The sequence below is a fragment of the Typopeltis vanoorti genome, chromosome 9 (assembly GCF_054136105.1).
Source record: "Typopeltis vanoorti isolate ZY-2024b chromosome 9, IOZ_Tvanoo_1.0, whole genome shotgun sequence".
In the NCBI taxonomy this organism is placed as follows: Eukaryota; Metazoa; Arthropoda; class Arachnida; order Uropygi; family Thelyphonidae; genus Typopeltis; species Typopeltis vanoorti.
In genome coordinates this window covers 68,239,684-68,265,849 of record NC_143557.1, presented here as the reverse complement: position 1 = coordinate 68,265,849, position 26,166 = coordinate 68,239,684, and the positions used below count along the sequence as shown (strand labels likewise).

The 26,166-nt window shown below is 34.7% G+C and overlaps 1 protein-coding gene across 1 annotated transcript in view; it reads left to right on the top strand.

The window, feature by feature from the left end:
• Positions 1-26,166, top strand: part of LOC150103126 (E3 ubiquitin-protein ligase AMFR-like) — a 294,346-nt gene that overhangs the window by 108,199 nt on the left and 159,981 nt on the right. Inside the window, exon 7 of the mRNA XM_090397349.1 lies at positions 14,578-14,711. Coding sequence (XP_090253475.1) covers positions 14,578-14,711 — 134 coding nt within the window. The remainder of the gene's footprint in view (positions 1-14,577; positions 14,712-26,166) is intronic.

Below are 26,166 nucleotides of genomic sequence, written 5' to 3'. Positions count from 1 at the left end.
TGGCTCTTTTTCAGATCTGCACGTTAAATACAGATCCTTGTTATATTTCTGTGATTTCTAACTAATTGTCTTAAAGTAAACTTTAGCTCCTGACAACCTGAACCCAGCATATTTTTCAAGTTTCTCCAGCAATTTTCCTTAGCCTCTTTTCAAGGATGCTTGCATAAATCTTACTTGGAACATTCAGTACAGAAATTCCTCTGTAAATTTCCGTTTATTAATATAATGCTTGAAATAACAGCTTTACACATGTTAGAGAAAACCTGTCTCTCCTACTACTTAATTCTCCTTCTACACACAACCACCAACAATGCCATCTTCCATCCATCACTACAACCAACAGTATTTTTTTCTTTTGTCTGTGCGTGGGATGAAAAACCCTAGTTTTCAGGAGAAAAACTCTGCTACCTCTGTATGAGATCGGCTAACTCTTCTTCAAATGAAAAGGCTTACATAGATATTCCTCTCATAACAACGAGAATCAAACTTAGGCCTTTTCCAAACGAAGGGTGTGATATATATACTGTCATTCTTCCAATTGCACTATGGAGGACACCTATGTATTGCATTTTATAATGTTTCATTTGCATATGTAATTGTCATGTTTTAAATAGTTTTTCCCTTGTTGTATGGCTCTTTTTCAGATCTGCACGTTAAATACAGATCCTTGTTATATTTCTGTGATTTCTCAACTAATTGTCTTAAAGTAAACTTCAGCTCCTGACAACCTGAACCCAGCATATTTTTCAAGTTTCTCCAGCAAGTTTCCTTAGCCTCTTCTCAAGGATGCTTGCATAAATCTTACTTGGAACATTCAGTACAGAAATTCCTCTGTAAATTTCCCTTTATTAATATAATGCTTGAAATAATAGCTTTACATGTTAAGAAAACTAAATAGAATTTATTACTTCTATATATATTTTGCTCATATCATGAGCCTCATTCAGGGAGGAGGCAGAAGAATTGATACATCATCATAAATTATGAACACAAGAACGAGTCATACAGCTTGCATATAATATCACATTTCAGTCACAGCTGTACAAGTAGGAAGATACACTATTACAGTTCAGAGAAGTAAGTATAGATGTATAATTAATTTTTAAAAATTATAAACAATCACTTCCCAAAACTGAGAGATATGTATACAGTCTGTCCGATTAGGATGGTCATGTAAGATTTCACACGATTCAAAAAATAGAACATCAAATTTGAACTTACTTTACCATCTTGGTTCAGTTCTTTTGAACTCTGTATCTGATATCTGTATAAATTTGATGATGACTACTAAATTGAACTTAGTGTAGCATAAATATGAGCCTGCTATAATATAAATCTGATAATCTTCTTGAATTCAGGCAATATCAAGTAGGTGATGTGGACTAATATCACAATGGGGAACTGGACAATGAAACTTATTTGTGCTTATGGTTCCAAACAAGGTTCTACTAAGGAAGAAGTGGAGGAACTTTTCGATGCATTAGAGAAGGCAGCTGACACAACAAAAAAGGAAAAGTTGGTCCTGGTTGGAGATCTAAACACCAGAGAAGAAATGATTGCCAGCATATAAGAATGTTTCGGAAAAATTTAGAGAAAAGAGCAGAGTTAATAATAGTGGTAAGTACCTGCTAGATTCCTCCCCAGGACATGGGCTAGTTATTACTAACACCATGTTCCAACATAAAAATGTGCACAAATTATCATGGAGAGAAGATGCAAGGAATAAGAAAAGTCTCATTGACTATGTTATTGTTGACACTGATGTTTTCACACTGGTTCAGGACACAAAAGTATACAGTGGATTTGAAATAGGAAGTGATCACCATTTAGTGTTGAGCAGAATAAAATTGAACTTTGTATTGAAAAGAAGGGTGCGTAAGAAAGTTTTGAAATGAATCAAAGTTGAACAGCTATCAGATGTGAACTGTAGATTTAAATACACAAACATTATTCAAGAAAAAATGAAAGAGTTTGAGAACAGGAACCAAACCTTGGAGATTCAGTGGCAAGTTCTGAAGAAAACATTGATTGATTTAGCCAGAAATGCATGTGTTGAGGTTGTCTCAAGGATGGAAAAATCAGAACTCCATGGTGGACACAGGAAGTTAAAGAGGCAGTGAAGGAAAAGAACAAAGAAAATCGCAAGTTCCTGGCAAGTAAATCAGCTTTTGCTCTTAGGCAATACAGAGAAAAAATGTAAGAAAGCAAAGCATGGTGTAAAATTATCTAAACAAAAGTCATGTGAAGACTTTGGCCAGAACATAGAGAATAAATATCAGGAAGGTGGGAAAATATTGAAAAGCTCAGAAATGGAAGAAAGAGTACTGTAAAATGAATTAGAAATGGTAAAGGGGACCTGAAAATTGAGGATAAAGATATTCTTCATGTATGGAATAATTACTTTGCAAGATTGCTAAATGAAACAAGCAGTGACAACATGGTGGTAGAAAACACTCAACAGTAATACCATGTGGAATATATATCTATACCAGAAGTAGAAAAAGCTATCGTAAACCGAAAATATGGAAATGCAGATGGAGTAGATGATATTCAACTAGAAACGCTAAAATTTGGAGGTATAAATGTTTTACAGTGGCTACACTGCATAATCCAGAAGTCCTGGTTAGAGGGTTGAATTCCAGATGGTTGGAGTAGAGCACTCATAGTACCAATCTATAAAAATGAGAAAAAAGTTGAATATGAGAATTACAAAGGAATTCTCTATTACAAAGGAATTTGCTACTGAGTGTATCTGGTTAGATTTATGCACATATTCTTGAGAAACAGCTAAAAAAAATTGTAGAGGAGAAGAACAAGCTGGTTTCAGGCCAAATAGAGGTTGTCCGGATCAGATTTTCACTTTAAGACAAATAGTTGAGAAATCGTGGGAATATTATAAGGATCTGTATTTAAGTTTTGTAGATCTCAAAAAAGCATATGACAAGGTGCCCAAGAGGAAACCTGTTAGAAATGCTCCAGTTATATGGTTTAAATGGGACATTATATTGAGCCGTACATAGTCTCTATTTGAGTTGTAAATCAGCAGTTAGAATTGAAGAAGATACAGAAAGATGATTTGACATTAAGTCAGGTGTGCGACAAGGGTGTACATTATCTTCAGTGTTATTTACTATCTATATGGATCACATTATGAAGTAAAGTGGTATTAAACCTGGTTTAAAAATTGGAGACGTTAATCTCAGCTCTTTACTTTATGTGGATGATGTTATACTTCTGAATAAATCCAAGACAAGTTTGCAGGATTCCCTGACCAAATTGAATAACTTCTGTAATAAATTTGGAGAATGAAAATACCTGAAACATTGAAAACATCAACTGCATCCTGAATGCAGTTGATGTTTTCAATGCATCCTGAAGTTCTCAATGCATCTTGATGTTCTCAACTGCATCCTGAAGGCTATAAATATGCGGGCTCTACATGTGTGATTATACAAGGGTGTGCAGAAAAATTGTCGTAATCACCATGAAGGAATTGAGGTAGAACCATTTAATTACACATTATTCTATATGTTTCCCACAAAGTGTTAACTCTTGTTACAATACTGCTGCATCATTTGCGATCCTCTAAGAAAAAAGTCTTTCCCTTGTTGCACAAACCAGTCCTCAGCTGCAGATATGGCTTAATCATATGTGGTGAATTTTGTTCCTTTCTAGTGTTTCTTTAAATTTGGAAATAGAAAATAGTCAGCTGGTGCTGGCACAGGGGATTCTGGCAAATAGTGTGGATGGGTGGGTGAGGCATACATTAAAAGCCCAATTTGTGTATTGTTTGTTGTGTTTCATGAGTTATGTTAGCAGATGCATCGTCCTGCAAAAGCAATACACCTCTGCTCAGTTCCCTGCAGCATTTTTCCTTCAGTACCTCCTTCATTTCCTTCATAGCTGTTAAATAAACCGTTGTTTAACAGTTTTACCTTTTTTGAGGTACTCGGTAAGGATTACACCATCCATATCCCAAATGACAATGGCAAGAACTTTTGTGTCTCCACTCCATTGACTGTTGTTTAGTCTCCAGGTCATAGTGATGAAGCTATGTTTCATCAACAGTCCCAATACAAGCCAAAAAATTTGCACCTGATTTCTCAAAATGACCCAAAATTTCTTGAGATGAGAGCATGCGTTCTCTCATTTGGTCAGCATTTAAACATTTAGGGACCCGTTTTGCTGAGAGCTTCTGCATGTCCAGACGTCAGTGGATAATGACCCAAACTCCTTCCATGGATATCCCCAAAGTCTTTGCAATGTTTTTGGATGGTATTTGTCCATCATCAAGGATCATGGCATGAACTGCATAAATGTTTTCCAGTGTGATCGCTGTGGAAGGTCTTCTTCCTGATCTGGGGCATCTGTTGTCTCAGGATGTCCAGTTTTAAACTTGGCCACATCTGGCAACTGTTCTATATTCTGGGGCACAGTCCCTTAAAGTCTCACACAAAGTTTGTTGAATCCTCAGTTGTGGACTTTTCTTGCAGCATGAAAAACTTGATGGCCCATAGGCCATCATCAAGTTTTTGATGTTTTTGAATTTCTTCAAAACCTCTGACATGTCTTCTTATATATCCTAAAAGAAAAAGAACAAATTATTACAATTTGATGAAACATGAGGGTTAAAGAATTTTAAGATATGTTCTTTCTTATTTTCAAAGTTTCTTTAATATCATTTTTGTTCTAGGTATTTCTTGCGGCATTTTTCCTTCATTTCCTTCAGAGCTGTTAAATAAACAATTGTTTAACAGTTTCACTTTTTTTTTTTTTTGAGGTATTTGATAAGGTATCCCCTTGCTATCCATTGACATTGTCAGTGGATTGCAAGAGGATATTCAGTTGTTTGCAGATGATGTGAAGCTGGGCAGGGTTATTAGTAATAGTGCAGATGTGGCAACCCTGCAAGAGGATTTGAATAAACTGGACAGATGAATGAGGTGTCGTTTTAATGCTGCAAAATGTAAAATCTTGAAGTTTGGGAATACATCGATGGGAGGCTACATACTCCATTGGAGGAGCTGTACTGAAGGAAGTAGGGGAGACGAGATGTGGAGGTGATGATTGATAGAAAACTGAAATTCAGGGAGCATATTGCAAAGATGGTGAAGGTAACCCAGAGGATTACTGCAATACTGAGAAGGGTGCTGACCTGCAGAGATAAAAGTTATCATTCCATTGTATAAGACCCTTATCAGACCACACTTAGGCTATTACTCTCAAATTTGGTCCCAGGATTTGAAGGGAATATATTAACTGTGGAAAGGGTACAGAGGCAGATAACAAAGATGGTTTCAGGACTGTACAATGTTAGTTATGAGGATCAGCTGAAGGAATGTGGACTGCAGAGTTTAGTGGATAGAAGAAGGAGAGTTGATATGATCAAGACTTTTAAACTGTTGAGAGGCAGTTACAGAGTTGACACTGGGGAGTTCTTTCACTTGGTGGAACAGTGGGAAGTAGAGACGACAAGGGGACCATCCCTGGAAGTTGCGAAAGGAAGCTATGAGGAAGAGGGTGAGGAGTGGTTTCTTTGCATGGAGGGTGGTTGAATCGTGGAATGCATTACCTGATTGAGTGGTGAGAGCAAGAATGGTCAATGAGTTCAAGGAGTGGTATGATAGACTTTGTGTTTCCTAGGAAGGTCCTCCCACGATGAGTCTCTTGACTCCATGGATGCCTGAATAATAATAGTAATTTCTCCTGGTATTTTATGGGATGATGTGAAGGTTTTTGTGGATTTAAGAACCTAGAGATCTTATACATTGACATAAAAGCCACTTTAATGTTGTAATCACAAAGCAATGGTGCAATTTTATCCATATTCTTAATGTAATATGACATGGTTTATATCCATAATTAGCATGATGATGAGGATAATAATTTATCTTTATTTTTGCATTCCTGTTTGTTTGAAGGAGCTGTCTGAGGTGTATCAAGAATTTTGTTAATTGTCTTTGATTAATACTCATCAAGGGCAAAAGTATGCTTCAGGTAATATAATTCTGCATTCCCCTTTTTTCTCTGACATTCTGGAAATGTCTGCATAGTTAGCATAAGCTGTGCACTTCGCAACCATATGCCTGGGAAAGGAGTGTCCTAGGTTCGATTCCTATCAGAGACGTGAGGAGCTGAAGGATCTCAGCTCCTCACGTCATAGCCAAGCCAAGTTAGCCAGTCTTGGGCGTGGACAGTAGGGTTTTCCCACCCGTTTTATCCTGGGGTTTTTCATCACGCAAACTGGCCTTGAGAAATCAACACTACGGACATAGGATACACTGGAACGTAGGGCTTGACCACCTTATCCTGTGAATGGTTTGAGGTCCGAAGATTAATAAACCATTGACACCACAAAGTAATAGAGGGTAAAAGGGAGATGAGATACTGGAAATGTACGCTTTCTGTCCTATGATATTTTTATCATCCCTATCTTTTTATTTTCGTATATTTTGTTTTCTATCCTCTAAGGCAGCGGTTCTTAACCGGTGTTCCCCGGAACACTTGTGTTCCACGAACTGGTTACAAGTGTTCCACCAGTGAAAGATGTCACATTGAGTTGTCACGTAATAATAATAATGACACAGTTCTGAGTGTAATTGGCTACTCTGATCCTAATAACTGAAGACTGCTGTGCGAATTGACTTCTAAACCAATAGACTATTTTATTTTCAAAGAAAATAAACCCAAATATATCTATGCACTTTTTTTTCACAGAGAATCCCTAGTTTCAAAAAAATTACCAGCAATATTAAATCCTGTACTAGACCAAGTTGTAAATATAGTAGATTACATCAAGTCAAGAACTTTAAAAGCACGGCTTTTTAAAAAAAAAAAATATAAAAAAAAACTTTGGATATCTACTTTTGCACATTGAAATTAGATGGTTATCCAGGGGTAAGTGCTATTCCGAATTTTAGAACTTAAGAATGAATTATTGGCCTTTTTTCAAAATGAAAGAACAGATGCTTTTGTAAAATGTCTTCAAAATGATATTTGGTGTGCTAAAATGGCATATTTAGCCGATATTTTTAATTACTTAGAGTTAATGGAAGTATCCAAGGGAAAAATAGAAGTATTTTTACATCCACTGACAAATTGTCAGCTTTTCAGAAAAAAGTATCTCTTTGGAAAAACCGTATATCAGAAAAAAAAAAAAAATACAGTAGATATGTTTCCTTCGCCCCATGATAAAAATGACGAGGGAATTATTTCCGTTATAACAGAACATTTAGCTATATTGGAAGAAAAGATTTCAAGTTGCTTTCTTTCCTTAAATACACACAATTATGACTGGATACAAATTCCCCAAATTTTTTTTGTGTTCCCATCGAGTTGTGAATTTTCGTTACAAGAAGAACAATTAGTTACCTTGTCAACGGATTGTACTCTAAAATCAAAATTCTCTGAAATAACTCTTGAGGAATTTTGTATTTTTGTCAAAACCGAATACCCAGCTCTCTCTCCACAAAGGCACTGAAAATTTTGTTACAGATTTCAACATCATATTTGTGTGATGTACTCGGTTTATCAATATTAACCACTATAAAAACTAAAAAGCGTGAAAGACTGTCTAATATAGACAAAGAGATGAGGATACTACATCACATATTAGACCTGATATTGTTGAAATCTACAAAAGCCAAACATCCTCAAATATTGCATTAAAATAAGTTCCATTTTTATAAAAGTAAAGCCCATGCATATTTTTATTGTTAGTTTTTGACTCTAATGTTTTGTTGTTTCCCAAATTTTTCTTATAATCAAAAGTGTTCCGTGACTTCGAAAAGGTTAAGAAGCACTGCTGTAAGGACATGCTTACTTGCTAGGATTATTCTATATTATTTCTTGTTTTTTCATTGGTCGTTTTTTTAACTTTCTATCCTAGGGATCTTCTTTTTATCTTACTGTTACCTTCACTATGCGCTTCTCTACTTGAGTCTTCAGCTTTTTCTTCATATATTCATTTTTATCCAACTCAAGAACTTAGATTACTTTTTTAAAATCTCTTATGTACTCTCATATCCTGAATAGGTGTTAATATCAGGAAATACAAGAAAAGTCTTATTGTAAATCAGTTAAGACTTTTCCTGTATTTTATCTCCTTGTGAATTTATGCATATCTTGTTGTTGGACTACAATGTTATTAATGGATAGTCCCTGTCTTGAAAGAAATACGGCAGATACTTCGCACTGTTATTAGCTTTGCTCTTTTCTTCAAATTGTTTCCTACTATAATGTGTCTAAGATTCACTTCCTGTTCTGTTATTTAGATCTCCAATAAGAACCATATATATTTTGGTTTTTTGTTTGTCAACTATTCTTTTTTGAATTGTTAAAAAAATCCTTCCCAGTTAAAACCTTAGTAGTACAATAGACCAAGTGATTTTTGTTGTCCAATTTCCCATTTTGAAATTAGTTCTCATTCAAAACAAAGTTTATCCTCATTTTTAGGGAATTACCCCTCCTTTTCTTGAGCTCGAGTTCCTGAACAAATCATTCCATTATTTAGGACTTGCTTGTCTTTGTCCTTCTTTCTTCCTCAGTAAGATCAGTTATGTTCAGTAACTTCATTTAAATAATGGCTCTTTATTTTAAGTAAATGTTTTTTTTTTTTTTTTTTTTTTTTTTATAACGCCATCAAGAATTTTTAGGGAGGTTTTGGGTCCACCATCCCAAACATGACAGCAGTATTCCAAGGTTGGACAGATTTGGGATTTATATAGAATAAGTATCTGTTCAGCAGGGAAGTACTGTCATGAGCAGAAAAGGATGTTAAGGTTTTTTTGGATGCTGATGATGATAATGCAAGGAAAGGTTTGAATCAGTTCAAGAAGTGAGATTGGTCTTGACTATTGAGCTGAGCATTATCAAACATAATTGGAGAAGTCTGAGGTCTTTGTTTTCTTGCAAAAAAAAAAAAATCAAAACTGTTTTAGAAGCATTGAAGTAGGTTGTTTCACACCATTCAAGGATACTGAATATCAATATTCAGGACCCTTATTACAGATGAAGCTTGAGATGTTTGAGCACTGCAAGGCTGTTATATGAGTGGAACACGTGGAGTGTGCTATCATCAGCAAAATTAGGAATAATATTTGCAGTAATTGAGAGCAGGTCATTTATATAAATCAGGAAGAGAGTGGGTGAAATGACAGTCCTGAGGGACACCAGCATTAACAAAGTTTGAAGTGAGAACGCCATCCATCATTACATGAAGGGATCAATTTGTGAGAAAACTGACAGTCCAATTTCACAAGGACGAAGGCAGTCCAAATGATGGTAGTTTGTTGAGAAGCCCTCGTTGCCAGACCTTATCAAAAGCCTTGGAGATGTCGAGCAATGCCACAGGTTTCTCCTAACCTTTCGAGTAAATGTGTCCAGAGGTGTATGATGTAGGCCAGGATAACTCCTATGGATCTAGGTTGGCAAATTCCATACTGGTGGTTACCAGTTAGATTGATTGTGGTTCTCCAAATGTTGAAGAAGCTGAATGTTGTTAACCTTATCCATTACTTTGGAAGAACTAAGGTGAGAGAGAGAGAGAACACTTGGTCGATAGCTTGATAGCAGACAATTATTTGCAGTAATTTTTTTTGTCGGGGGGGGGGGGGGGGGGAGAACTGTTTGTATATGGACTTTCTTCCATGCTGTAGGGTGAATGCTAGGTGAGTACAGTTTAGTGAATAGATGATAAAGAAGAGGTTATTTCAGGCACATCTCATGAGCACACAATTAGTGGGATTCCATCAGCACTGGCAGCCTTTGTGGTGTTCAAGATTCTTCTGATTTCTTTCTGACCGAAGGTCACTGGAGGTATAAAATGCAGTGTTCGAGGAACAGGAGGAGGTTATTTACCATGGTCATCTATGGAAGAGAGGAATGAAGCCTGGATGTTAGCCTTGTCTTTAGGCAATGTTACAATGCTATTGTTAGGGTGAGATAGATAAGGTAACCTAGATGGACAAAAGTTGTTGTGCCCACTGGCTTTTGGCGCGTGACCGCCAGTTGTACAAGCAGCGAGTTTTGTACATTTATTTTTGTTAAATTTAGGCTTTTCTATTTTAATGATTGTTTTAAAAGTGTTATTTGCAACTGTGTAGGCTGTGAAGGAAGCTATTCTTTTTCTCAAGCTACATGTGATAGGCTATTTGATTTTCTTGAACCACCGTGGCATACTTCTTGGAGAACCATGGTTTATATATGGGTCGAAAAATTTGAACAGAGTGAGGAATGAAAGCTTTCATTCCAAAATGGATTATTTCTGTAACAAGATCACAACAGGTATCCTGATCAGAAGAATGAAAACAGTAGTTTGACCATGGAAAGGAGGAATAAGTCACATAACCCACATGGCATTATTGTAATGCTGGAGTATATGAGGAAGTGAATAGCTGAAGGTAGGATGTTCTACCAGAGATGAAACTTTGATGAGATTGTGACCTGAATCACCAAGAGGAGCAGTCACCTGATCAGTACATGGAAGGAGAACTAGTTAAGAAGAGATCCATAATGTTGAGTGAGCGAAGAGGATTGTTGAGAATTCTTGTAAGAAGATGATCTGTTTTAAGTCATTGCTTACAGCAAAAAATTTCTGCCTCTCTTGCAGCTTTATCAGTGAAATTTGAACAAGCGATCCAGTTAGAATTGTGGACATTGAAGTCATCAAGAAAGATGACTTCACTGTTTGAAAATTTTGGCTGAACAAAATCAAGCTTTGAAGATAGGAAGTCAAAGATGTCAGAATGATTTTCATTATTAGGAGAATAGTTGATGCAACAGATGAACGAAACAAAATGAAGAAGGAGATCTTAAGCCACAGGAAGTCAAAAAGTGAGATTTTAGATTAGCCATCCTTTGCAAGGAATATCAGGATTTCTTGTTGTCCCAGATATGACAGTTGGGCTAATTGATAATTTCTCTCCTGCAGACTCATTTCAGTCACCTGTATCACAGATGTATGTATTTTTTCTAAGGTGTTTAAATGGTCATTATTTCACTGAATTCCATCTCCCTGTCTTTCTTAATGTTGTTAATAACATGAGGAGCAACTTCTCAACATCCATTTAAAATTCAGCTGCTATCTCATAAAACCAACTTCTCCTGTGCTTTCATTTCATTTACTTCTGTTCTTTTGAGCAGCCTTCTTCATTAAGCTTTTCCCTTTAGCACTGAAATCTCCAGCTGTTCAGAAAGAACCTTAATAGATTCCTTCTCCTTTCCTTAATTTCTGTCCATTCACAGCACTAATGTGCTACCATAAAAAAAATGTATATGCTTCAATTATCTATAGCTTTTTTTATTTATTCCTGCCATCTTATCTGCTGACACACTCGAAGCACTCTAATTGCATTATTCTTTCCTGTTGATTTTTGACCATCTTCCTATTATTGTTCTGATGTATTCTGCTAAAAGCATTCTTTTGTTAATCACATAAATAATTTATGCTTTCTATTCCATTCAGACTATTATTTTATTCTTGCTTGTCATTGCTTATGCTTGCACATTGTATTATTTATGACTTCACTCTATTCTCATCTTACTTCACTTCTCTCTCTCTCTCTCTCTCTGCACAACCAAGTAGCTCTGTCTTGTCTTTATATAAACTGAATTAACTGCTGGTGGTACCTAAGAAGACTGAAATGTTAATTTGAATGTTGTAGATTTTGCAAATAAACAGATTTATGTGGAAGAAAATTGCCAATAGGAACTGTGTCAGTTTTATATATTCTCTTTGAGTTTTTTCTGTTTCCTTGGATGTTTAAATTGATTTTGCTTTCCATTGCGGAAAGTCCTGATAAAGATCTTCATATTAATCTTTCCATCCAAAGGGCATTGCCACTACTTACTGAGCTAAGGAGGGTCTTGATTTCCCTCTAGTTTATTTTAAATAAAAATATTTAGATAATATTCAGAAAAATATTTAATTCTCAGTTCCATTATCACATATATGCTATTAACTACATTTTGCATTTTATTATTGCATAAGAACCTTCATGCAGTCCCAAGATTCATTGTGAGAGGCTTGCTAACTATTATTAATTACTAACTATTATTGCTAATTATTAACTTCACAATCTCTGCCATATTTCTTTGAACTCCTTTGCTGGCAAAGCACTCATGACCACCTCTATGCATTTACCTCATCAATTCTCTAATATATTTATATATATATATATATATATATATATATATATATATATATATATATATATATATATATATATATATATATATTAAAAATACCAAGCTATTTTAAACCTGGTTTTATTCCATTTCCCAAGTAAGCAAACAGACAAAACAAGTCAAGTTTGTGCCTGCATGTATTGGAAGTCTAGCTGACCCTCAAATTAGTGCAAGACCAAGGCAACTCTTGGTAAAAGTAGAATAAGCTCCGATCACTAATCTTAATATTTACCCTTAATGCAAAGCACATCTCCTGGAGGAGATGTATGATGTTTTTTATATAAGGCAATGGGCCACTACCCAGACCGGTTTCGACCTTTATTGAGGTCTCATCAGTGGGAGCCAGGCTACAAATACCAAGATTTTAGTAATACAGAGCTTATAAGTATGATGAGTCTTTGACTCCATGAGGTCTTGTTTAATAATAATAAAGTATTTTACCAGAACAAGTTACCATAAGGTGTTTTAACCTTATTAAATAAAGATCTCAGGAGGAGATATAAATGTAGAAAGTATTTTACCTTGGGTATAAAAAATGTTAAAAATACCAAGCTATTTTAAACCTGGTTTTAATCCATTTCCCAAGTAAGCAAACAGACAAAACAAGTCAAGTTTGTGCCTGCATGTATTGGAAGTCTAGCTGACCCTCAAATTAGTGCAAGACCAAGGCAACTCTTGGTAAAAGTAGAATAACCAATTATACCCAAGGTAAAATACCTTCTACATTTATATCTCCTCCTGAGATCTTTATTTAATAAGGTTAAAACACCTTATGGTAACTTGTTCTGGTAAAATACTTAAGCTCTGTATTACTAAAATCTTAGTATTTCTAGCCTGGCTCCCACTGATGAGACCTCAATAAAGGTCGAAACCGGTCTGGGTAGTGGCCCATTGCCTTATATAAAAAACATCATACATCTCCTCCAGGAGATGTGCTTTGCATTAAGGGTAAATATTAAGATCAGTGATCGGAGCTTATTCTACTTTTACCAAGAGTTGCCTTGGTCTTGCACTAATTTGAGGGTCAGCTAGACTCCCAATATATGCAGGCACAAACTTGACTTGTTTTGTCTGTTTGCTTACTTGGGAAATGGAGTAAAACCAGGTTTAAAATAGCTTGGTATTTTTAACATTTTTCATACCCAAGGTAAAATACTTTCTACACACACACACATATATATATATATATATATATATATATATATATATGTAGAAAGTATTTATATATATATGTAGTTATATATATATATATATATATATATATATATATATATATATATAACTATACTCTTAAACAACTTCCTTGTTTTCTCCTATACTGTCAGCAGCCTCTGATTCCTGTTATGTGCCTCAAGGGAAGTATAGGATACTGTGATAGTATTATGATTAAGTTTGCATGTAATAGCCTCCTGTTAACAGTTTTCTTCCAAATTAATCTGTTGTCAAATTTCTGGTATTGTCAGATCTAGCATTTGAGTTTTCCAAGGCACTACTAACAGCATCATTCCACCTAGACATTGGTAATCCTGTGGGTCTTTTTCTTGTGATTCTGGCATCAGACATCTAATTCATTAGTCTTTTCTTTCTTGCCATTTAAATGATAATACTGCCTGAGATTAGATCTTACACATTCCTGAATGTTAAGAATATCAAGTTTTTCTGATATCTTCATTTTTAATATAATTCTGAAAATTGCCATCTGTTCACTCCTCTAATTTTTCTCAGCATTCTTATCTGAGGTCTCTAGTCTTATTAACTGTTGATTTTTAACCCCCCCCTCCCCAAGCTCTCAGCTCTATATGTTGACATTGATTTGAATGCTGTTAGTTTAGTGTTTTGCTAATGTATTTTTTTTTTTTTTTTATTCCATAATTTATTCTGCTGGCTCTCCACCATAGCTTTTGGATAATTGAATTTCTTAGCATCCACTCTATAAAATTCTTTTATTCATTTTCTATAATATATCTTCATTTATACGTTTCAATAAAACTTTGAAACCTACCTTCAGACTATTTTCTATGAAAATATTCTGAAGAAAATAAAAGAAACCAAATTTGTGAAATAGTCCAGGTGCATCCATAACAAATTTATTATAGTTCTTTATCTGTACTTTTTTTTAGATATGTGATTAAGCAAACTCACAGCATTAAAACAAGTTTGATAGTATCAAAAGAAGTACAGCATTAAAAAAAAAAAAATTCAATGTGTTGGAAAAGTAGAGCAATGAAGCATGTATTAGTTTTCTGGTCTGTTATCATATATGTATAGATTCTGTTTTTCTATTGACTAAGGTATGTATGGTTTCAAAGTTAATGTAATACCAAGAAACATTAATCTTAACTAGATAATTAGCTGCAAAATAATTAAATGATTTCTTTTTTTGTCTTTCAGCTGTGGGGGAATATATTCTTGTCTATGGCAAGTTTAGTAATTGCAATGCAACTTCGATGTTTGTTTTATGAAATCCAGCACAGGATAAAGAAATACAAAAATTATTTGCGTATTGTGAAGCACATGGAAAACAAGTAAGCTTAATCTCCATGTCATCATTTAAAATGTAGTTTATGATCTATATAAAAATTATATAAATTGTATTTTATCTCTGCTATGTTGGCAACATTTGATCTTGGCAGTCCAGAAAATTCATCGAAAGACAATTTATCGAAAAACAATTAATTGAATAAATAATTAATAAAGAAACAATTCAGCGAACAGCAGTTCATACATTGACAATTAATTGAAAACACAATTTACCAAAAGGCAATTCATTGAAAAATCATCGAATGAACAGTTCATCGAAAAAATGAATTATAAGACATGTAAAGTGAAGTGTATTTATCAAAAAGAACTGTACTTTTTTAATGAATTTTGTGATGTAATTGAAATTTGCATGATATTCTCTTTATATGTGTTATGTATATATAAAGATTATGTGAAAATCTTATTGTTCCCCCCTTATCCTTTTCTCTTCTCAACCTAATGGTTGGTGGGATAGCAATGCTATTTTACTAGGGAATAATAAGAGAACAAGATGGTGTCCCATTGTCTTCTTTATCTGCTAAGTTGTTTATATCCATAGCTATGCGTGTTCATGGGTACTAGTTTGCAGGGTGAAACGCCTTAGTTTCCTGGAATAAAACCTTGCCATTTCCATACGAGACCAGATGCTTCACCTTCAGTTGAAGAGGACGGATAAAAATTCTTCACATCATGCACAAGATTTGAACCCAGGTCTTTCTAACCAAAGGGCTTCATTATACCGAATAAACTATGGAGACTTCATTGTTATTAGTGGTAGTTAGTATGGTGACTTCTGCACACAAACCAATTATATGGGATGAATTTTACTCAGATTTGGTATTTGAACCTTACAAAAATTGTTGAACTGTTCCAGTTTTCATTTCAACTACATTCAGAGCTAAAAAGGGATAACATGTTGGCATTTTATATTGCAATAATTCTCTGACAGTGGAATATGTGCATATGTCAGAATTTATAAAACGCACAAGAAATCTGTGTGGTTCAGTTTTAGTTCCAACAGGATCACTTTTATTAGAAAATTTTGATAAATAAGTTTTGAAATGATATTAATAATTCTGCTCTAGCTGGATGAAACTTAATGAAATTTTATAGTCAAGATCTATAATATTTGTCAGTTTTGATTTCAATCTGATTTTACTCGTGAAAAAATTAGGTTGAACAAACTTTTTTTGTCTAGAGATAAAATCACTGTCTACACAATGAAGTAGCAGGTACACTTACAGAATAATGCTGTAAAAAAAACATAATAATTATAACATCTCAGTGACTACTTGCATATGTTGTCTACATCTTTGATGATGTTTTGTATTCTTACTGAACACTTTAAAACAAATTTTCAAGAAAATCTTTCTATCAATTATGAAAGGATTCATCAAAATATTATTGGTTAATTTTTTTTGATCATTTGCATTTGCGACGAATTGTTGTGGGATGAACTGTTATTTGACAGATTGTTTATTTGATAAATTGCCATTCGTTAAATTGTTCATTCAACAAATTGCTTTTTCAATGAATTTTTGTGGTACCAATCCTGGCTACTGTACTCGTGCTACAAGTCTGTGATAAACATTTCACTGAAAGTTGGTTAATTTTAAACAGTGCTCTGTGACCAATATTGTGTGCAACAATATAAAGGTATATAATTGAACACTTTAATGTTTATTTCCTTTTATACCTAATGTGTCATGTGGTTTGTAACTAGTATGCAGTTTTCCTTGCTTTATTATGTCTTGATTGTGGTAGCATTAATAAAACTGCATACTAGTTAGGAACTACATGACACAATAGGTAGAAAAAGTTTAAAAAGAGTGAGAATGGAGTATTTAATTTGCTAGGTATGTATACAGCTTACTTTCGCTATTTACATTCAGTTTCAATGTATATATGAATAATTTTGTGTGTGTGTGTGTGTGTGTGTGTGTGTGTGTGTGTGTGTGTGTGTGTGGACACCAACATCTGCAAACGAAATACATATATATTTAAAGCATACAAAACTTGTTTAATAGTTTATTGCTGGCATTTCAAAGTTGCCCATTTTCCTTTGCATGTTAGGCTCTCAGTGATCATGGTGGTCAAGTAACTTGGTACCTCTTGAGAATTTAATTAGCACATTCATGCCAGGTTGTGTTATGCACACCCAATGTATCTGGTGGGAGCTCTTTTAACCACGTAACGTGCTTTCTGCAACAGGCAGGCAAATTTGGTTGACATATACATGTGGCCCACGGTTTTAAATTTTCTTGGTAGAATTTTTATTTAAAACTAATATTTACGAACCATCTTCATAGTATAGAAAATATCTCAAATTATGTTTCGTATCTCATGTTTTAGAGCATCAGTTCCCAATCGGTAGTACGAACCGGGGGGGGGGGTATGTGCTGGACCATTCAGGGGTACATAAAAAATAATCAATAGTGGAAAAACAGGTAAAGAAAACAATTTTACATTAAGACAGGCACTGAACAAAAGTGGCAGTATTTAAAAATAGCTATTTTAAAAACAAGGGGTACAATTTATAGAAATGGGTTTAAAAGGGGGGGTACACAAGTGGAAAAAGGTCGGGAACCACTGTTTTAGAGTTCATAAATATAACATTTCATTTTAAAAAATGTATTCATTACATTAAATGCATTGGTTTCTGCACCAAGTGAAGTATATATAAATATCTAATGATATTTGTTTTATGATTGTACTATGATGCATTGATGGAAGTTTTTTCACTTGGCTATGTTACCAATTATATATTTGGTTTAATCCTTTATTCTGAAAATACTTCAGGTGCAAACTTTGTTTGCTTACACTTGGGACCTTTTGCCAACTGGTATATGGAAATATGACTTCTCTATTACTTCCGCATTAGTATCACCACCTCTCGGTCTGGCTCCCACCGATGAGACTTTAATAAAAGTCGAAACCGGTCTGGGTATGACCCTTCCCTTAATGCATAGCATTATACATGTCCACAAGGAGATGTGCTTTGCATTATGGGATACTAAGGCGATATGATGCATTATCTATGAAAACATCAAAAGAAACCAAGAAAGAACCATTTCAAACCCCCTCTCCATCTCTTGGAATTTAGAATTGCACTTGCAAATCATTTTTAATTAATACAAAAGCTTTGAGAATTTGTATTTGAATTATCAATCAGTTCTTTAAACTTTTAAAGTATTTTATGTACTGGTGCTGAATGTTACTGTTTATGTAATGGATTTGCATAAAAGCTTAACAATTCCCTATTTCACCTTTTTACCTCAAGTGATTTCCAAAAACAAGATAAGAAGAATAGATGTGAGTTCATTGAAAATTCATAGAAAAAATTTCTCTTATCCATTATCTTGTAATAGGTTTTTAGGGTGAGGTTTTTATATAGGTTTAAATAGGTTTTAAGAGTGATGTGGGCAAATATCAGAACTGGGAACTGGACAATGAGACTTATTTGCCTATGGTCCCTAGACGGTTCTACTAAGGTAGAAGTGGATTAATTTTTTGAGACTTTAGAGAAAGCAACTGACACAATGAAAAAGGAAAAGTTGGTCCTTGTTGGGGATCTAAATAGCAGAGTAGGAAATGATTGTCAGACATACAAAAATATTTTGGGAAAATTTGGAGAAAAGAGCAAAGCTAATAATAATGGCAAATACTTCTTGGATTTCTGCTCAGTACATGGACTGGTTATTACTAACACCATGTTCCAACATAAAAATGTGCACAAATTCACATGGAGAGAAGAGAAGAGGCAGGGAATAAGAAAAGTCTCGTTGACTATGTTATTGTCGATAGTGATGTTTTTTTCTCCCTGGTGCAGGACACCGAAGTGTACAGAGGATTTGAAATTGGAATTGATCACTATTTAGTCTTGAGCAGGATAAAATTGAATTTCATATTGAAAAGAATAACATGTAAGAAAGTTTTAAAGTGAATAAAAGTTGAGCATCTCTCAAATGTGAACTGTAGACTGAAATACACAAAGATTATTGAAGAAAAAAATGAGAGTTTGAGAACAGGAACCAAATCTTGGAGATCCAGTGGCAAGCCTTGAAGAAAACCCTGATTGATTCAGCCAGAGAGGCATGTGCTGAGAAATCCATGGTGGACACAGGAAGTTAAAGAGGCAGTAAAGGAAAAGAAGAAAACATATCAAAATTTCCTGGCAAATAAGTCAGCTTGTCCTCTTAGAGCAGGGGTTCCCAACCTTTTTGTTTCCTAGAGCACATTCTTAAATACCAGTAGGGTGACAGGCACCATCTATTTTTTCAAGCAAATTTTTTGAATTCTTTTGTTAAATGAATACGTACAAAGTTAACATTATAATCAAATGTTTTATTACTTAAAAGTTTACATTTTATAAAAATTTAAATATATATATGTAAGTTAGTGTGATCTTTTGGCATTGCATTTCATTGGTCAGTGCTTCTTAATTAGGAGAATATGATGACATTCCAGTTCTTAAATGGGTAATATTTTTAGTAGATCTTCTTTTTCAGTGAGGTTACTAAATACCATTCTCACCATAACTGCTAACTGTACATCTGTTGACTCGTCAAATTGTAAAGAGAACCAGTTACATATTTCCAAGTCACTTTTTAACTGAGTTTGTATGTCCATTGAAATTACATGTATTCTTCTTGTGACGGTGTTATTTGACTATTGTAAATCTTATATTGCTGAAATAATCTCAGCATTGTTAGAAAATCTCTCAAATAAACAATCGGCCAGTCAAAAATGCTTCTTTTAACAACTCGCCATCTTGGAACGGTTTTTTCTTCTTTGCGAGCATGTGAGAAATTTTTAAAGAAGCAATGGTGACATTTATAGATGTAACCACATGTATAGTGAAAACCGACTGTTGGGCAGACAGGTTTGATTTTAGTTGATTTATTTTTTTCATTCTTATTTAAGATTTAAGTGGATAATTCGTATTAAAAGTGGCATGCATTGTCTGGAAGTGACGTTCAACATTGTTTTTTCGGAATTGCAACGCTACTGTTGCACAACAAACAAACACAATTATCTTTAAAATTAACGAAACAATATGTTTCCTCATAGTCAATGTTAAAATTATAGGTTTGTTGTCTTTTACTTGATTCACTCATTTTAGGATTAAAAATCAAAATATTTCAAAAATTTAAGTACAAGACACCGTTAAAATTATGCACATATAACTAGCAACAGATAATGAACAACTTCGAATGCGCGTCTACTTTACATTGTATGCGTTTAATACTTGTCATGTGTCATTAACGCATGCATCACATAGCATGCCATGAATTGTTGCGTGATATGCACGTGATTATTTCAAACTATATGGCATATGTTTGAACAGCGGTGGGCACACACAAATTGGTTGATGGGCGCCATGGTGCCCACAGGCATAGGGTTGGGAACGCCTGTCTTAGAGAATACAGAGACAAATGTAAGAAAGCTAAACACTGTGTAAAATTAGCTAAATAAAAGTCAGGGAAGACTTTGGTAAGAATATAGAAAATAAATATCAAGAAGGTGGCAAAATATTCTGGAGGTTGTTGAAGACGCTTAGAAATGGAGGAAAGATTGCATTAAAAGGAGTTAGAGATGATAAAGGTGACATGAAAACTGGAGAAAAAGATATCCTTGAAGTATGGGGTAATTACTTTGAAAAATTGCTAAATGAAACAAGCAGTGATAGCACAGTGGTAAAAAAACAAAAAGCACTTTACATAGATTTTTACAGAGGTCAAGTCTCATGAGAATGTTACAAAAATAACCTTGTTTGTCTCTATATGTTTTATGCTAAATATTATTGTAAATAACCCTATGAGAATTGACTGCACTTACTGTTTTAACAAAAATTTTTAGAGTGTAAAGCAAAGGCAATGCTTTGCCACCGGAACTTTGTTTAATAGCTCTATGTAAGGGCATAAGAAAGTTGTTTACGTTTTTAAGTGTATGAGAAAGTTGCTTATGAACTCTGCACATAAACACCTTCAAAGTCAGTATCTAAGAGATCAGCAAGTTTCAGACAAGTTTCCACTGCCCGACAAGATAGGATTAAAAGAGTCCACGGAGGAGAAGAAAGAATGGGTCTGTCTTGACTGAAGATCAAGGAGTCATGCCAAATTTTTCGGGGGTTACAACCCTTCGTGCAAGGTCCCGGAGAACGCAAAATAAAAAGGGACTGTGCCAAACATTGGGAGTATTCGGAGTCGGAGGCAGAAATACCAGGAGTAGGATCCAGAGGACAAGACGTTATGGTGAGCCCACGGCAGAGGAGAAAAATGAGAATGACAAAAGAACAGCTGATGTAAATACCTGAGCCAAGTGTCAGGCGGATGTCTTTTGCCGTGGGAGATCAACCGAAGACAATAGCTGCAGAGCGAACTTCAAGTGCTGGGGAAATTTGCTCTTATGCTGAAACCTTTTGCCTGAGCTATTCGTGTACTGCAGATTACAGTCTAAAAGGCCCGCAAATTTTCCTGACAAGATGCCGCTGAAGCAAGACATTCCAGAAGGAAGCTTAACATCCGAGATGAAGGAAAAAGCTTAAGAACTTTAGTGCAAGACCTTTGGATGAGTGTGTGATGCAGAGCCTCTGTAGGTAGTTCCGTTTTTTTTTTTGTTGTACATTTCCTTTTATAATCTAGGAGATATGTTTATAGATGGACTGATAAGAATTAAGCTAATAGTAATAAGAGAGTCATTTGGAATGTTAATAATTGGTATAAGATTTGTGAAATAACTTGGCATAGTTAGCTAACCTCCTTGTGAGTATATTAGAGTTTCAATCATTTGATTTAATAAGCAGAGAAGTAATTGAGTGATTATATTGTATAGTTATGTAATATTGAAAAGGGAAAGTTTGTTTCTTTATGCTAAAGGCCTAACAGATAGGTAGAGAGAGAGAGAGAGTAACCTCCCTATCGTTTAATTAATGTACTTTGATATTAATGTAAATAAATGTGTTTTATTTATATATCAATAGAGTGCCACCTGATCATTTATTTTACAATGCACTGTTCCTAAATAAACTCTGACTTGTGAGTGGGGAAACGACTCGGGCATTAAAAGCGAGTTTAAATACTTGAGAACCACAACTGTTTACGTAAACTTTAGTGAAGGAATTTTATGCTAGTGAGAGAGAGAGAGAGAGAGATCTACTGGACTTATTACTGAGTCTTATGCTGATATAGAAATACTGGTGGTGCAGTCTTAACAAATAAATTTTCCAGCGTTCATAGGCATATGACTAGTAAATACGAAAGGTGGATAAACATAGTACGCAATCGAAAAAGTAAGAGAAGTTATGAAAGCAAAAGCGCATTGCTAATTAGAATAAAGATATTACAAAAAAAATGCATTAGACATTATTAGTTACAAAGGTGCAGTAACCAAGCAGGCTTATAAATAGCAATAAATAGCTACAGTTTACAGCTGCACTGCAGTTCAGAAAGCTTGGACAGAGGGACAAATTCCCGATTTTTGGAGTAGAACTCTCATAGTACCCATATAAAAAGGGAAATAAAACTGAATGAGAATTACAGACGTATTTCCTTACTGAGTGTTCCTGGTAAGATTTATGCAAGTACACTTGAGAAACTGTTGAGAAGAATTGTGGAAAAAAATCTTGGTGAAGAACAAGCTGGATTTGGGCCAAATAGAGGCTGTCAGGATCAGATCTTTGCTTTATGACAAATATAGTGGAGAAATCATGGGAATATAACAAAGATCTGTATTTAAGTTTTGTAGATCTGGAAAAGGCATATGATAATGCGCCAAGAGAGAAGCTGTTCAATATGCTACAGTTATATGGTGTCAATCGGGCATTATATCAAGCAATACTTACTCTTTATTTGAGTTGTAAGTCAGCAGTTAGAATTGATGGAAGTACGGGAAGATGGTTTAATGTTAAATCTGGTGTGAGGCAAGGATGTACATTATCCCCTCTGTTATTCATTATCTATATGGATCACATTATGAAGGAAAGTGTTGAGAGTATTAAACATGGTATCAAAATTGGAGATGTTAATGTCAGCTCTTTGGTTTATGCGAACGATGTTTTACTTCTAAATAAATCCACTACAAGTCTGCAAGATTCCCTGACTAAATTGAATAACTGTTGTAATAGATAAGGTATGAAAATCAGCAATAACAAGACAAAGACAATGAAAATAAGCAGAATCACTGAAAATGTAAACTGCATTATGAATGGAGAACTTGTGGAACAAGTAAAACATTTCAGGTTTTTAGTGAAGATAGTAAATTAAATATGAAAATAGATAACAGAATCAACAAAGCTGGTATGGTAGGAAGTCGATTGAATAAATTCATATGGAATAGGAAAGAAATTAGTCGGAACACTAAATTAGCTGTATACAAGACAGTGTTTAAACCAGTTTTAACTTATGGATCTGAGAGCTGGGTCAGAAGTAAAACACTTGACCAAAGACTAGAGACTGCAGATATAGGAGTCCTGAGAAAGATTAGGGGCATGAACAGATGGCATCAATGGCAATGTCATATTAAAAATGAGGATATTAGGAAAGAACTTGACATTATCAGCATCCAGGAATGTGTTAGCAGAGCTAATCTCAGGTGGTGTGGTCACTTAAACAGAATGGGCGAGGAAAGATTAGCAAAACAAGTGTTCTTTACCAGGTTGGCAGGAAAATGACCCAGAGGAAGACCAAGATATAGGTGGATTGATACGGTAAAAAGTGCTTTAGACGATAGAAATATAAGAACTGGTAATGTTGGAGTCTTGAAAAGTAGCAGACTGATTTGGAGGAAAATTGTAGATAGGAAATTAGTAATGATATAAATTTTTCGTGTACTACCGTCATATCCTGTACACCCCCTTGAGGGTACATGGCAGGAATTCGATGATGAGGGTTTTTAGGGTTTTAATTATGAGTATTTATTCATCTAGTATAGTTGAATGATTTATTCATGTGGTGTCTTTTTCTTAGATGCATGCCAGTTATATTTAAATAGTCAGTATCTGATTAAGGCAGGTTGAAATATAATTACTGATACCTCTTAGAAATTTAAACATTCCAACCAAGTATAGCAATTCTCTGAATTATTAGTTACTTATACAGGGTGTTCGGGATAAATTTGACAGTTTCGTAAGGAAAAAGAAAATCTTCTTTGTATCTATTAAATTTAATGAATTGACAAAAAAACATTACAGGCAGAGTTAATTACAATACTATCAACAAGATTTACTCAAAATAACCACCATTAGCATCGATCACAGCTTCAATTCTGCTTCGGAACCTCGAACAAGCTGATGCTACAGTCTCCCTGGGAAGGGCCGCAAAAACTGTTTTAATTTTATCCATTAACTGGGTTTTTGTATTACTGGAAGTGCGATTGGTGTCTTTTTCAACTGCGCCCCATACAAAATAATCCATGGGGTTAAGGTCTGGGGAGTTTGGAGGCCAAACATTTGGACTGTTGAAGTCGTAGAAATTTTCAGACAACCATTTTTGACTTTTCCCAGAGGTGTGGCAAGGGGCCGAATCCTGCTGCCATACATACAGCCTACCATTGGCTACCCTTGTTATCCAGGGCTTGACTACAGTTAGCAACTCCACGAACAAAGCCCGAATTCCAATGCCAGGGTTCTTCAACACCTGTTCCTGCAGATTTGCGAGGAATTCTGCTGTACGAACGCAATCAGATCGTCTGCTAGGGATCTTTCTTCTTGCTACATCCTCGTAGTCACCATTGCAAGTCTCTAGTTCATGCCTGATTGTTTTTACTGTATTCAGGGAGCATTGGGCAGCAGTCGTAATATCCTTATTTTGATGGCGGGCACGAATCATCATGATACAAGTTATTCTCTTCCATGATTTAGGTGGGTTCCAGCTATCCATCCTTTCTGACATCTTGTATATGAATGAAGAAGGGTCCAAACTTTTAAATGAAGAGAAGTGTGTGTTAATACATGTAACTTACGGAAAAATATAATTAATTATAAATATGTCAAATTTATCCCGAACACCCTGTATATCCTGAAAGCAATAAATCTTATCCCTTCTACATAGCTATGATTTCTCTACAAAGCACATGTAATGTCCACCAAATGTTGAATATTTTTGCATCATGTCTTGTGAGTATGCAGTGATACAATGTAATAGGTGGGGGATGAATTTCATCCCTGCCATCTGTATATGAGACTGGCTAATCACCTTTGGTTGAAAGGCTGGTGTGAAACCATTGCTCTGCTTATTGGAAGCCCGAAGTGGCTCGAAAAACATTTAATGTTTGGTCTCTACAGCAAGGTTTCCGGACTATGTAAAAAAGAAATTATAGATACAAAAAAAAAAAAAAATATATATATATATATAAAATTGATAAAATAGAAAAAAAAAAATTCTTAACCCACTTACCATACAAAATGTACAATAATTTTGCAAATAACCTTTCATGGGGTGGAGCAACATAAAAAAAAAGTATGGTGCCTAGCTTTAAACATGTTAATGCTCTGATAGGGTGGTTAATTCTACCTGCATGATGTATTTCTGCCAGTTGCATCTTATTCGGAACAGTTTATGTGATTTGTGAGATGAAAAACATGAGTTTCTGGAAGTAAAAACCCTGTCACCTGCATATGAGATTGACTAACTCACCTTCAGTTGAAAAGCCTTGATTAAAGGTTTTTCACACCCAGATTGGAACCCTTTCTGACCAAAGGGCATAATCAAAACTGTGCTGTAAAGACTCATTCAGCTTAACCACTTCCTCAAATTTTGAAAATATTAAGTAGTTGCAATTGCTTAAAAAAAAAAGAGAAAAACTAATGCATCCTACTATATCTTCTCTACAATATTTTATACTCAGTTGACTTCTGGGGTGCAGATATAACCAACTTATTCCAAAATAGGAAGATAAAGGTTAAAGGTCTACCAGATGATTGCTCTCACCTTAGTCATCTCCAAAATAATACAAAAGGTTGAGTCAACATCTCTACTCTCTACAGGCTCACCAGGTACTCATTGATTACCAGCAGTGATTGCATAGGTAGCCAACTTCTTTAGTCAATTCATTGTGTACCATGGTGTTTGATGTCATTTTTTTCTTTAATAATATTTGCATATTTCAGTCTACAGTTCACATCTGAAAGTTGCTTGACTGGTTCTTTTGAAACCTTTTGTATACTTTTTCTTTCTAACGTAATATTTATTTTTGTGTTGCTCAAAATGAAATGATCAATTAATTCATGTCCCTTTTATAATCTTATATCTTGGACCACTGTAAAGATATGACCAGGAATAACATATTTTCTCTGTGTGAATTTGTTCATATCTTTATGTTGGAACATGCTGCTTGTATTGCTAGACTATGTCTTGAATAGAAATCCAGCAGGTACATACAATTATTGTTAGCTTTGCACTTTTCTCTAAATTTTTCTATCATGTTTCTGTATGTGTAATATCTCTTTATGCCAGCTATTTT